The sequence below is a fragment of the Thunnus albacares genome, chromosome 24 (genome assembly GCF_914725855.1).
Source record: "Thunnus albacares chromosome 24, fThuAlb1.1, whole genome shotgun sequence".
Lineage (NCBI taxonomy): Eukaryota > Metazoa > Chordata > Actinopteri > Scombriformes > Scombridae > Thunnus > Thunnus albacares.
In genome coordinates this window covers 12,265,610-12,279,703 of record NC_058129.1, presented here as the reverse complement: position 1 = coordinate 12,279,703, position 14,094 = coordinate 12,265,610, and the positions used below count along the sequence as shown (strand labels likewise).

Sequence of the window (14,094 nt, the reverse complement as noted above, 5' to 3'; positions counted from 1 at the left end):
GTTCAACCAGACGACACAGTGAGCAGATTGAGGCTCACTGCGAGTCTGCAACTGTTTTTCTTCGTCGGAAGGCAGGGAGGTGCGTTCGTTTTACAGCTTGTGCGGCCCTTACGGGCGGTCACCAGAAACACCTGTAACTCAATCAGTTGAATTATTAATGGCAATTAACCCATAATCGATTAATCATTGACATCCCTAATTTATATCATCTATTTTTTCTATACCAGTAGGCTCAATTTGCAGCATAGCCAAGCCTATGTGAAATTTCTTAATAACCTAAACATGGATGAGGGTGGATGTGTTTTAAGGCACCACAGTTGAATAAGGACAAAATAATCCATGTTCTTCTATCAAAATGAAACTTAGTAATATACACTCTCATCCAATATATTTCTGTATTATAACCTTTAATTTTTATTATGAAATTATGCAAATTAGGCAAACTCATGTGATAAGTCAGAAGAAATATAATTATTTCAGGTGCGTTGTCTTCCTTTAATCTCATGTGTATAATAATCATTAATTAATAAGAAAATATAAATGTACAGCGGGGGAAATAAGTATTCAATAAATCAACCTTTTTTCAGGAGACATATTTCAGTGCAGCTATTCATATGAAATTAAGACCAGACATTGGTATTAAAGCAATAAGGCAACACAGCTAAAGAAATCATAACATCCCATTCAACAAAAAACTTATGTGCATTGAATTGGAATGACACAGGACAAAAGTATTGAACAGGCAGTAAGAAAAAGCACTGAACCAGGTGATTCTATTAATTAGTCCTCTTACCTGTGCTAATTACAATCAGCTGGGTTAGTGCATGTGGCTGTTAGCACTTCCACTCTTTTAAAAAGGGTTAGACATCTGTGAAGATATTATTTGTTACCAAGCTGTCATGCAAGAACCATCTCATGATGATTAGAGACAAAGAGCTCTCCCAAAACCTTCACAACAAGATTGTTGAGCAACAGGAATGGCACAGGTTACTGACTGATTTCTCAACTCCTAAATGTTCCCATAAGCACCATTGGGACCATTATCTGCAAGTGGAAGCAGCTTCACTCCACCATCAACCGGCTACACACAGGAACTCCTCACAAGATTGCTGCCCGAGCAGTAAGAAAATTAGTCAGAAGAGTAGCCCAAGATCCAAGGACCAGTCAAAAAGAGCTCCATGATTATGTGTGAAGTGGTGCTGAAATCTCATAATTTTACATCTTGTGTTATTTGTTTAGCAGGCATCAAGTAATATAGGTTTACAAATTACAGGTGAATAACATGACCTGGCTGCGCCTTGAAAAAAATTTCACTGAAAAGTTTTTTTTTTTTTTGCTGTAATCCCTGTGAGATTAATATGATGTAAAAGTTGTGGTGACACTAAACTGCAGACATAAGGATGATGTTATGTTGATCCACACTGAGTATCTTACTATTAACATCTATTTTCTTCTTCAGTGATTTAGTCTATTGACTGTATCAGAGCTGCAGATTTGAAACCTTAATATAAGATGAAAAAGCTGCACTGGCTAATTCACTGTTAAGTCACTGTGTGTTTATTGAAGTAGCAGCATGTTGTCATTAATATTAATGAAGCTCTTTTTCACTGTTTGTATTTGACAGTTTTTAACCTGCATCCTGTTGGGTTCAGGTGTTTGGAGTTTCCATTTTCTAAACTTGTTCATTCTAAACCTTCTTCAGCTCTGAACAGATTATGAAACATTGAATGATTTCAGACACAATAATCTCATGGATGCTGAAGAGAAAAATTTTTTTTCTCCTTACTGACAAAACACTTGTAGGCCTACTAATTTTAACTATTCAACTATATTTTAGAATAAAAATAACACAAATATCTATACTTATTATCTTTATCATCTTTAAACTTCTCATGTTAACATATGTGACTGAACACTGATAATCAATAGTCTTATTGATCCTCCTTATCAGTTTGGTTCCCTATCAATACTAAATAAGTCCATTTTAAAAAAATAAATTATTTTACAAGAGAATAAATTCAGAACAGGATTAGAATTTATTTATATTATAAATATAACTAAACATTGTTTCTAGAGCAGCAACAGTCATGTTTACAACAGCAACGTCACTTTATAAACTCAATAATATCTCTGGGGTCCGTTTCACAAAGCAGGTTTAGTGAAAACTCAGAGTTTGTTAACCCTGAAATGAGGGAAACTCTGAGTTTTCCGTTTCAAAAAGGGAGGTAACTCAAACCAGAGAAAGAGGGATAACTCTAGCCTGTTTCACAGAGAGGGGTAACTTAAGCTCTCGGTCAGTTACCGTAGCAACAGACTCTATGAACCTAACCTGGTCGGGACCAGGTTTTTCCTCAATGAACCTCGAGTTTCTCTCAGTCTCCGCCCTCTTTCAGAGCCACACACTCCATTTGATTTCCTCATTCATTCAGTCAGCAGGCGAGTTCTGCCGTCTATCATTTAAAAAAATCATTAAAAAGAAAAAAAAAAATCAGTCAGTATATTAGAAGCCCATTAGGCACAGTAACATTTTTCACTAACATGGCATGTCCTTTTGATAACGATTTCGTGGATGAAGGTGCAGCATTACTGCGCAGAGAATTAAATATTCGTTGAGGTTATCAGACCACGCATAGATGTTCTAACATTTCCAGACAATTATCTTTTTGAGCGGTACCGTTTCACGTCACAGTCCATCATCTACATACACAACCTAATCCGTCCTTACATTTGCAACATTACCAATCGTAATCATGCTCTCACATCCCAGCAGATATTGTGTGTTGCGCTGCGTTTCTTTGCAAACGGAAGTTTTTTGTACAGTGTCGGAGCCAGCCACTGGCCTTCCTATAGTCTGGCTTAGGGCCAGCTCCTCTGCCTCCGTTAGAGGTGGCGGTGCTGGACCACCATCCGTTTTACGGACATCTGCCTTCTTTCTGTTGGCTGAGTAGAAGTCTGTGTTAATTTAAATAGGATTAATTATTTAACAGAACATGATGTAGATGAGAAGACATTTATGTGTGTGAAACCAGCATTATGTTGGGGATAAAACAGCTGCTCAGTCAAACAGCCACTTAATATTTACTTTACAATGTAAAACATGATCAAAGTGAGGTTCCCCCATGAGATTATGCCGAGGTCTCACCTGTTTGAACAATGTTTTTATATTTCATCCTAAACTGCTGCCAAGTGCGCTTCTCCCTCGCGGGATTGGACCTAAATGAAATAAATTAATAGGCGACCAATCAAGCAGTTTTCCTCTGTAATATTATTGTGATTGCAAAGGACTACATTTAAACTTACGCATTGACCCGAGCAGCGATGTTCTCCCACGCCGTCTCCCTCTCTTTTGCAGCTGCAGCGGTGTTGCACTTCTTTTTGAAAACATGTTCAAACTCGCCGTATTATCGCATTAAGATTTCTAATTCTAGTGGGGTGAAAAACGCCGCCCTCCTCTTCCCCGTTGCCATGGTGACTCGTTGAATCAGGGCTCCATTGATGCTGGCTTTTTATAGTTGTGGTGCACGCGCTTAACTCCAGGTGAAACTACTCCGAGTTGAATAAACTGACTCAAATCAGCTGTTCTGGAACCGGAAACTCAGAGTTTCTTATCTCAGAGTAGATCAACTCAGAGTTCAGGATTAGACTCAGAGTTTGTTGAACCTGCTTTGTGAAACGGACCCCTGGAAACAAATGTAAAATGTCAATAAAATAAATAATATTCCTGACATGAAAATACTGAGTGAAGTTTAGAAAGAAAGATGAAGACAGACATCAGTCAGTATCAGTCCTTCCTCCTGTCCTCCTCCTCCTCCCTCTGCTGCTGATGTGATTGACTGCTGCAGGTACTGCTGGTAGAGAGGAGAGGCTGCTTTGTCTCAGCCAGCAGCTGAGTTTACAAGAATGAGCCAAATTTGAAGATTGGTGGCAAACTAAGCTAAACAGTTAGACTACATACAGACAGCTTTAGTTTTAGCTTGTTGCTAACAATTAGCTATTAGCCGAGCTAGCGCGCTGTGGTTGTGTAAAACAGCAGCGGTGGATGAGAGACTGCGGACAGAGCAGTTGAAAATATCACTTTTCTACATGTTTGTGCTTGTTGATCAGGTGTATTGATAGAGTATTGGCTTTTTACTCGCTAAGGTGTAATTGCACTTAAGAAGTAACGAGCGTAGTTGTCGTCAACTCGAGTAATCTTCACTTCACATGTGATCTGCTGTTCACTGACTTTGCTGTGTGTGTGTTTGTTTGTGTGTGTGTCTGTGTGTGTGTGAGTATGTGTGTGTCTGTGTGTGTTTGAGTGTGTGTGTCTGTGTGTGTGTCTGTGTGTGTGTCTGTGTGTGTGTCTTTGTGTGTGTGTGTGCGTGTGTGTGTGTGTGTGTGTGTGTGTGGAGGAGAGGCTGCAGTTTGAGAAGAAATTACACCAAAACATTAAAAAGTGCTGATAAAAGAACCGGTAACATCGGAGCTTATCAATACTACAGTCTTTAATAATTTATCCTCGGGGCTCGTTTAATACCGGGTTTCGGTACCCATCCCTACAGAGAAATAAGTGCACATTAAATAAAACTGCCATACCTTTGATTATTTTGGAGGAAACAGACGTATAAATTGATGTATAAACAACCGCAGGAAGCTGGAACAAGCGTTGATGTCTGGAACAACGAACTTCTCTTTCCCTCGCCGTTTAATCGTTTACAAAGTGAAAAAAGCAGAAATGTGGTGGCAGAGTAAAATCTTTTTTGTGTTAGTGGTAAAAATAAACAGACTATGATGGAACAAATAATTCACTTTTGATGGAAATCCGTCTGTAGACGGAGCTCTTGCACCCATGTAATCTGCTTCTAACGCTACATGATTTCTTCTTTATTCAGATTGAAGAACTGCAGTTTGTCAGAGATCAGCTGTGCTTCTCTGCTCTCAGCTCTGACGTCCAACCCCTCCCATCTGAGAGAGCTGAATCTGAGTGACAACTTCAGTCAGGACTGTTCAGAAAGGAATCTGCAGTTTGATTTTCTGGAGAGTCCACACTGTAGACTGGAGACTCTGAGGTCAGACACCATTTCTTACTTCTGTGCTGAGATTAATATGATGAAAGTTGTGGTGACACTAAACTGCAGACATAAGGATGATTTTTATGAGGTAAAATCTCCTTCAGATTTACACATTCAAATGTTGTTTTCAAACATTTAAATACTATTTAAAGCCTCCCTCCAGTGTATTTTGGCATTTTTGAGATATTTCATATTTTTCTGAGTCATTTTCTGACCATGTTGATTAGCCACAATGTTCACCAAATATTTGTGGACAAATACCTTCATTTTGTGCTCAAAGATCAAAAATGTCAGCTGTTGTTAAAACTGAACAATGACGTATGACTATAGTAGAATGCTGCAGTCATACGTCATCCTCATAAAATCCCTTTGTTTTTGTGAGCGTCACATAGGCTACTGATACAGTATCAGGCGCCTGTGTTTCATACTAAATAGTCTACTGGATGCAGACGTGCTGCAACAACAGATTAATGCTTCAAATATAAATCATTTATTTCAATGAAACACTCTCCAACCAACATGTGCACAGAAAATAAGGTTTAATGTGGTTAAAGCAGGAAAGTCAGTAAATCCGTGTGCAGTTGTTAAAACTTCCTGTAAAAACATTCAACAACTGGCAGCAGGGTTGCCATTAAGTTACTGTAAAATTAACATTTTTTTACTGTTACTAAAGTTTACGGTTTCGTGCTGTTAATGAAAAATACAGTATGATCTGGTTTTTCATTGCTTTATTAATATAACTGTTTTTTTTCTTTTACAGTATCTTACAGTTGACAGATTTGTTTGAACGAACTATTTAGTTTGTATTTTTTTCACAAACATTTTAATAAACCTAATTTTTAACCTAAATGAATACTGACTTAATAGGTTAAACACATAGGAATAGTCACAAAACATACAATTAAAGACACTTTTGTTAAGAAAAAGGTTTTAATAGACCTGGTTGTCATTCTTCATAAAATCTGTGTCCAAAGCTGGCTACAAGCACATAATGCAAACCAGAACAAAATGTTCTTTAGGAATGAAGAACAGAGCTAAATCACTGATATTTCAATCATGTAATTACAATGTAAGAGAAAAAAACACAGCTTCTTATTGCACTTGACTTTTTATTTGAATATAAAGTTGGAAACTTCACATGCAGAACAATTGCATGTTAAACAAAAAGCTGAAACAGAGCGTTCTCTCTCAAACTGTCTTTGGCTTTTTGATGGAAATAGTAGTACAAGGCACTTAGGCTCAGAAATGTTGACATAATCAACTATACAGTATCACCTTTTTTGACCAATAATATATTTAAAAATATGAAAGAATGTTTAGAAAAGCAAAGCAGGTGACCAGAACAGAACAGTTCAGTTGAATAAAAGTGCATCATTTGCTGTTAAGCAGCTTTTAACCAGAGGACTGTTCCACAAAGCAGGATTAGAAAGTTAGGCAGATAAGTGTGAAAAGATGACATCATCATGATAGTGTTTTGAATCTGTAAAGCAACATTTGAATGAGCTATTTGGATATGATTCAATTATGATTCACAATTCAAGTTCATGATAACAAACCAAATTTCAGCAGTTTTACCATTTTTAAAGTCATGTGGTAAACTTACTAACCTTGCTTTGTGGAGCAGCAACAGTTACAGACAACTGAGCTACATCACAGAATTACAAGCAAACTCTCAGATAATATCTGGCTCTATATCATGTAACATCTGAATATACTGGAGATATTGTCCAGCCTTAAGGCATATCAGTGGTACAAATAAAAAGATGAACATTACATAAATAAAAGATGTTTTGTCAATATAATGCTGTCTGTCAAAAACAGTTGAAATATGAATGAAAATATAATGAACAGCAGCAGACATGTTACATCATGTCCAAATATGAACTGTATGTCAGGCTCTAACAAGGAACACAGTTAAGTGCAGAAGTGCAAGTATTGGGCGATGGCAGGGGAGTGAGTTAGTTAATGACTTATGGCCCAGTCAAAGACACCAGTTCTCCCAATCCAGCCTTGGTAGCCCTCTGACTGTGTGTGTGTGTGTGTGTGTGTGTGTGTGTGTGTGTGAGTGAGTGTGTGCGCCTGTGTGTGTGTGTGTGTGTTTGTTTTTATGTGTGCGTGTGTTTGTGTGTGTGTGTGTATGCTTGTGTGTGTGTGTGTCTTTGTGTTTGTGTGTGTTTGTGTCTGTGTGTTGTGTGTGTGTGTGTGTGTGTGTGTGTGTGTGTGTGTGTGTGTGTGTGTGTGTGTGTGTGTGTGTGTGTGTGTGTGTGTGGAGGAGAGGCTGCAGTTTGAGAATAAATTACACCAAAACATTAAATAGTGCTGATAAAAGAACCGGTAACATCGGAGCTTATCAATACTACAGTCTTTAATAATTTATCCTCGGGGCTCGTTTAATACCGGGTTTCGGTACCCATCCCTACAGAGAAATAAGTGCACATTAAATAAAACTGCCATACCTTTGATTATTTTGGAGAAAACAGACGTATAAATCGATGCATAAACAACCGCAGGAAGCTGGAACAAGCGTTGGTGTCTGGAACAACGAACGTCTCTTTCCCTTGCCGTTTAATCGTATACAAAGTGAAAAAAGCAGAAATATGGTGGCAGAGTAAAATCTTTTTTCTGTTAGTGGTAAAAATAAACAGTCTATGATGGAACAAATAATTCACTTTTGATGGAAATCCGTCTGTAGACGGAGCTCTTGCACCCATGTAATCTGCTTCTAACGCTACATGATTTCTTCTTTATTCAGATTAAAGAGCTGCAGTTTGTCAGAGATCAGCTGTGCTTCTCTGCTCTCAGCTCTGAAGTCCAACCCCTCCCATCTGAGAGAGCTTGATCTGAGTGACAACTTCAGTCAGGACTGTTCAGAAAGGAATCTGCAGTTTGATTTTCTGGAGAGTCCACACTGTAGACTGGAGACTCTGAGGTCAGACACCATTTCTTACTTCTGTGCTGAGATTAATATGATGAAAGTTGTGGTGACACTAAACTGCAGACATAAGGATGATTTTTATGAGGTAAAATCTCCTTCAGATTTACACATTCAAATGTTGTTTTCAAACATTTAAATACTATTTAAAGCCTCCCTCCAGTGTATTTTGGCATTTTTGAGATATTTCATATTTTTCTGAGTCATTTTCTGACCATGTTGATTAGCCACAATGTTCACCAAATATTTGTGGACAAATAACTTCATTTTGTGCTCAAAGATCAAAAATGTCAGCTGTTGTTAAAACTGAACAATGACGTATGACTATAGTAGAATGCTGCAGTCATACGTCATCCTCATAAAATCCCTTTGTTTTTGTGAGCGTCACATAGGCTACTGATACAGTATCAGGCGCCTGTGTTTCATACTAAATAGTCTACTGGATGCAGACGTGCTGCAACAACAGATTAATGCTTCAAATATAAATCATTTATTTCAATGAAACACTCTCCAACCAACATGTGCACAGAAAATAAGGTTTAATGTGGTTAAAGCAGGAAAGTCAGTAAATCAGTGTGCAGTGATGTATAAATGAATGTGGGTGATTGTTACAGTATCTGTTGTCCACAGCTGTTTATACTGTATGAAAAGCTTCTCCTTCACTTCATTAAATCCCTGCAGCATCTGAAGTCAGCAGGACTGATATGTTGATAAATCTGCAGCCTCTGAGAAGTGCTGCGCCAGAGCGCAGTGCCGTTACGCACCACCGTTCACTGTGTTTACCTTCATTAAATCTCCTGATGACACCAGGCTGCTACAGTAGAAACACACACACCTCTACACACATCAGACTGGTCGGTTATAACTCGATATTCTGCTTTTTTATGAAGGAGACGTCGGATTAGCGGGGCTCATCAGCCTCATCAGTAGCGTCTCATGTTTTATCCTTGAGACACATTATGATGCAAACGCTGTTGTGTAACAGTAATTACTAAACTATGTGACCGTGTACGAGGTGAGATACATTAGGCTATAGTTATTGCTGAAATAGCGTCAGTCCAATGGGCTATAATCATATAAACAGCTTCAGTGTTTCACAGCTATGAGACCAGTGATGTGACTGGCTGAGAGAGTATTTATTAATCACCACACCAGTTGATCTATATTCACTCAGCCCTTTTACACGTTGCACTGCTGCACATACATGAACCAAAACAGCAGGTGACAGGTGCGCATGCAGGGCTCCACATTAACTTTTTGAGGCTCTTGTCCTTCAGACAAGTAAATTTATCTTTCACTTGTCCATGTGTGACAGATGTGGTGAGGACATGTAATGAGACGACTCAAAGGATTGGTTTCCAGCCTTTATTTGCTCCTGCAGAAGACAATGTAACACATATGAATCACCTTCTGGTCTCTCCTGCACATCTGCTCCTAAACATGCAAAATAACAGAATTTACACCAGGAAATAGATGCTAAAATCTCTGCAGCGCTACGTTGACTACATGATGCAGGGCAGCCTGCTGTAATACAAATGGCACCAAGAAAGTTAAACAAAAGCATCTACAAAACTCATATTAACAGTCAAAACAACATGAAACAGCTAGTTAAAGTAATAGTATTAACAGTAAACAATATGCATTAAATGTTACAACATAAACGGTTCAATTTCCATAGAAAACAATAAAATAGCGCAGCAGCATTTTTCCACACAACTTACCCTCAGCAATGCAAAACAGCTCTGTGAGGGACAGAAGGGACGATGTGCAGCAAGGTAATTTCCACAGGAAACATTCATGAATAAAAATTCCTCATTGAGATAAAATTCACAAACACAAATTGGAAATAAGAATTATTAAAGTGTCTTTTTTAACTGTTACACATCCACAAAAGTCACTTGTCAGAGTAAAAATGACAATAATTTACTTTTTCGTTTTGTTTGTGAACGTAGAAATCAGACGAACAAACAGTTAAAAGCATCCAAACAGTGTCGACATATAAATGATTTAATTTATGAATTTTATTCAAGCCATTACTTCCCTGTTAATGATCTTTTCATTTGATCCTGAATTGTGAAGCACTTTGTAAAGTCTGTTTCAATATGAGCTCTATAGATTAATTATTGATCATCCTTCTGACGTTTAATAATAATGATTGACAGTGTTTCTACTAGGATTGTTTTCAGGGGGGGTGGTAGGCCCCCTGAAACTACTAGTTATGTTACGGAGCAGGCGTGTCACAGATACAGATACGTGGTGTCGACAGTGTCGTCATAGATACGCAGTAAGGCGGTTGTCTGTATCGCTGTATTTCTCTACACTGAGCTGAAATGAAACAAGTGCACAAAAAATAGGTAAATAAATATTAAACAAATATTAATATTTATTAACATAATCTTTAAATATTAACAGTATTTATTTACAACACATAAATAAACGTAGGCCTTATGGATGATAGATGGACCAATCAGTTTCTCTCTGAAAAACAAATCTGGATTCTCAGCCTCTATGTGGTCCTTAATATAGATCAATGTTTGTAATATAACAACATAACAAAACTGACTGATGGGAATTAATTTGTTTAAACTTAAAGCCAAATCAAGACAACAGTTTGACTTATAAATGAATCAGATGAATCAGCATTTTGTTTCCTAATAACTGAAAGTGTCAGTTTTAGTGCTGTGTTTACAACAGTTACTGAGGTCAACGACCTTCTAACAGCTGAAGAAAACATCATGTTAACAGAGTTGTTGTGTAGTGTTAGTACCTGTGTTAAAACATCTGTAAGTCCTTTTATAGCAGGTTTGAATCTTGTGCTTTGACTTTTGTTTGTTAGGATGTCCTTTAGTTTGGATAACAGATTGTGCCTTTAAACATATTTACAGAACAGTAATTCATCTAGATGCAGGTGGAAGTCAGACCTTAACAGTCTTTTCTGCCTCCTGCTTTGAATGTGTTCATGTCTCTCCATCACCTGACGCCTGGGCTGCCTCTGTGTGTTTCTCTTTACTCCTTCAACTGTTTCTTTAAATCTTGAATCAGTTGCACCTTCTTCCTTTTCAATCACTTCTTTACTTTCTCCTTGTTTTTCTTTCAACACCATTAAGGTACATCCTGCAATTCTTCCTCACTTCTGTCTCCTCTCTCCTGATTTCTTCACTCACTCTGAAAATGTAAAAGCTTTCCTTTAATAAATCTGACAGCAGGGCCGGCTCTAGACATGTTGGTGTCCTAGGAGAGATCAGGATTTGGTGCCCCCCCCCAAACCACATTACCCCACCAGTACTGCCTCATCACCACCCTGTCATACATTGAGGAGCAGGTGGACCCAAATGCAGAGACCAGAAAGCAGGGCTGAAGAAAACCATCTTTATTTCAAAGACTGGCAGGAAAAAAACAAAAGCAGGATGAGCTGAGTAGAACAAGATACAAAAAAAAAATCGACTGAGCAGGAAACTGAGCAAACACAACAGAACAGAATTGACTAACTGAACAGACGACTCGACAAAGACTGAACTGAAAACTGAACTTCAATACAAACTGAAGTAATCAGACAACAAGGAACAGGTGGCACAATACAAGGGCAGGCTGGGAGCTGATAGGCTGGGGAAGACACTAGGAGCAGGGCAGGACCGACGAGGCTACTGCAGGGCAGGTGAGAGGAGGAGCACATGAAAACAGGAGGAGTGAAGGAACACACAAGAGAAACACAGAGCAAAGTAAAACCCAGAAAACACAACAGCACTCAATAACAAGCCAGCATAAATCAAACTGTCTCTGAATAAATCAACCTAAGTACACAGCACTACAAGCTAACCAATAGTCTTTCAAAGATGCAACTCAAATAACATTAATGAGCAAAAAGACTGGACAAGACAAGTGTAACACAGAAAACCAAGAGAAGAAAAAACACAAAGAGCCCAAACCATGAGTCCATGACACACCCGCTCATTCTACAGTAAAAATATGGACAACAAACATCAGACATCACAATGGTTTCAAGAAACCACCAAAAATATATATTTTTATAAATTACAATTACTTTTCAAACAAACAAATCAGTTTCAAAGAATGAATCAATTGTTAAATATTACTATTATTAACTACCTTTACCTGTTAGTAACATCCAAGACGCTGGCACTTTGTTATTGATAGATTACACTGGATAGATGACTCCTTCCATGATGTCATGTGTCCACAATGTTCTGGGGTTTCATTTATAAAACAGTGTGTATGATCCATACTAAAATTGTACGTGCGCACAAAAGCCAAAAATGGCGCGCACCGAAAAATAATCAGATTTATAAAACCATGCGTACACACAAATGCACGTATATTTCCCTTTATAAATCACAGTCCACCTGGAAATGTGCGCTCATGGATCAGCGTCATATCCCACCCTCTACATGCCCACATTCAACCATAAATGGTCGATGCAAAAGCCTTCATGAATATTCATGTACATGTGTTTCTTTCGCCGCACCAATCACTCTCTCTGTCTTTAGACACCTGGCCAATCAGTGTTGAGAGTCAGTGTATCAGAGCATCTCTTGTCACTTGTGCTCAGCAGCAGCAGAGGAAGGACCGCAACAGGCATGAACAGACATTTACTGTTTTATTTCCCCATTTTCAGACGTATTGAAATTATGTGTGTAACCCAAAACAACCATATACAACCTCAATAAACATTCCTGTGGATTGTTAAGTCAGACATCTCTGGTTAAATGTTTAACACACCCTGCAGTGGGCCAGCTCCCAGTTAACCAGTATAAGTAGTTTTTACACCACTCACTCAATATGTAAAATACAATAAACACTATATTAGTTTATATTTACTCCAAAATCCAGCATACAGGTATTTCTCTAATTGACACAGTGAGCACAGGTGGTGAAGATGAGCCGGTGAGGTGACTGGAGAAGGCAGAGTGTGTGTGGCAGCCACCGCTGTGTCTCCAGTGTCTCTGTGCTTGACAATACAGCCGTGTTCACTGTAGCCATTTTACACATATAAACTACATGGGAACTCATACTTGGTGATATATGCACAGTATAACCAAATATTAAAAATCTATTAACGCTCTGTCCTGTAAATATGTTTTAGTTCCGTCTGTTGAAGTTATTTGATGTCATCTTGGATTTCTATAATCAATGATGATCATTTCATCAGTAAGTTAACGTGGCTAAGGTGAAAATCAATCAGTATTTTCATGCTTAGCTAATATTGGAGAAAGGCAACCCAGACTTTGCAGAATCCTGCCACCTGCCACATCCTGACATCATTCATTTCAGCTGCTGCTGCTCCACAACTGACTCTCTCCTTTGTGCTCCGGGTGAGGCAGCACTGATGAAATGTTGGGCAGACTTTAAGATCTGAGTTGCTTTATATCTTTACAAATTGAAAGATGTTTATGGAAGTTTTGGCTCACTACAAGCCAAAGTACAGATAACACTGCTGGTTTGAGTGTTTATGATAATGTGGATCTATAATTGATGTTTGATATTAAGTGAAATTAAATATGTGAGAGGATTATTATACAATCTGCCTTCAATTCACTTCAATTCTGCGTCGTCGATTTCCCCTGTCTCTAAAATGTTCCTATGCATGGGTAAGAGTTTAGGTGCAGGTGCGCACATTGTCCCATCAAGTTTGTTTTTATAGATCACAACTTTTGCTTGGGAAGTGGCGTACGCCTCTTTCAGGCCCCGTTCCTGCTTACTCAACAAATGAGATCCCTGGACTGTTCTCGTGGGTTTTGAGTATTTCACTGCAATTTTTCCAGTCATTAAATCAATTACTGATTAGTTTGGAGTTTTTTTGTGAGAACAGGTTGCAGCAGAAGCAGTAAAGACTTTTTAAAAAAATTTTCTTGGAATATACCCAACCAACTTCTCTTGATTTTCTCTCCATTCACTTATTTTCTGTAGAAGTGGTGGTGATGGGAACTTCTCCCATCCTCTCATTTTGTAAATGTAGAGTCTTATTTTAGCTGATATGGCCTCTGCTGACTATCTCTGTCCTCACCATATCAGACAGGGCTGCCAGTCAGCAGGATCTATAGCTGCTGCCTTGATGGACTCACATACTTCAGGATCTGTTCCAGTTGATGGTGT

The 14,094-nt window shown here is 38.4% G+C and overlaps 1 protein-coding gene and 1 long non-coding RNA gene across 2 annotated transcripts in view; one reads left to right on the top strand and one right to left on the bottom strand.

Moving 5' to 3' along the window:
• The first annotated feature begins 4,404 nt into the window (after positions 1–4,404).
• The window catches only part of LOC122976033 (ribonuclease inhibitor-like), a 28,788-nt gene continuing 19,098 nt past the window's right edge, over positions 4,405–14,094 (top strand). Inside the window, exons 1-2 of the mRNA XM_044344281.1 lie at positions 4,405–5,048; positions 7,804–7,980. Coding sequence (XP_044200216.1) covers positions 4,852–5,048; positions 7,804–7,980 — 374 coding nt within the window. The 5' untranslated portion in view covers positions 4,405–4,851. The remainder of the gene's footprint in view (positions 5,049–7,803; positions 7,981–14,094) is intronic.
• LOC122976040 lies at positions 9,335–10,350 on the bottom strand. The gene is made up of 2 exons (XR_006400797.1): positions 9,705–10,350; positions 9,335–9,417 (listed from the first exon to the last, which is right to left on the bottom strand). It is a non-coding gene; the product is annotated as an uncharacterized LOC122976040 (long non-coding RNA).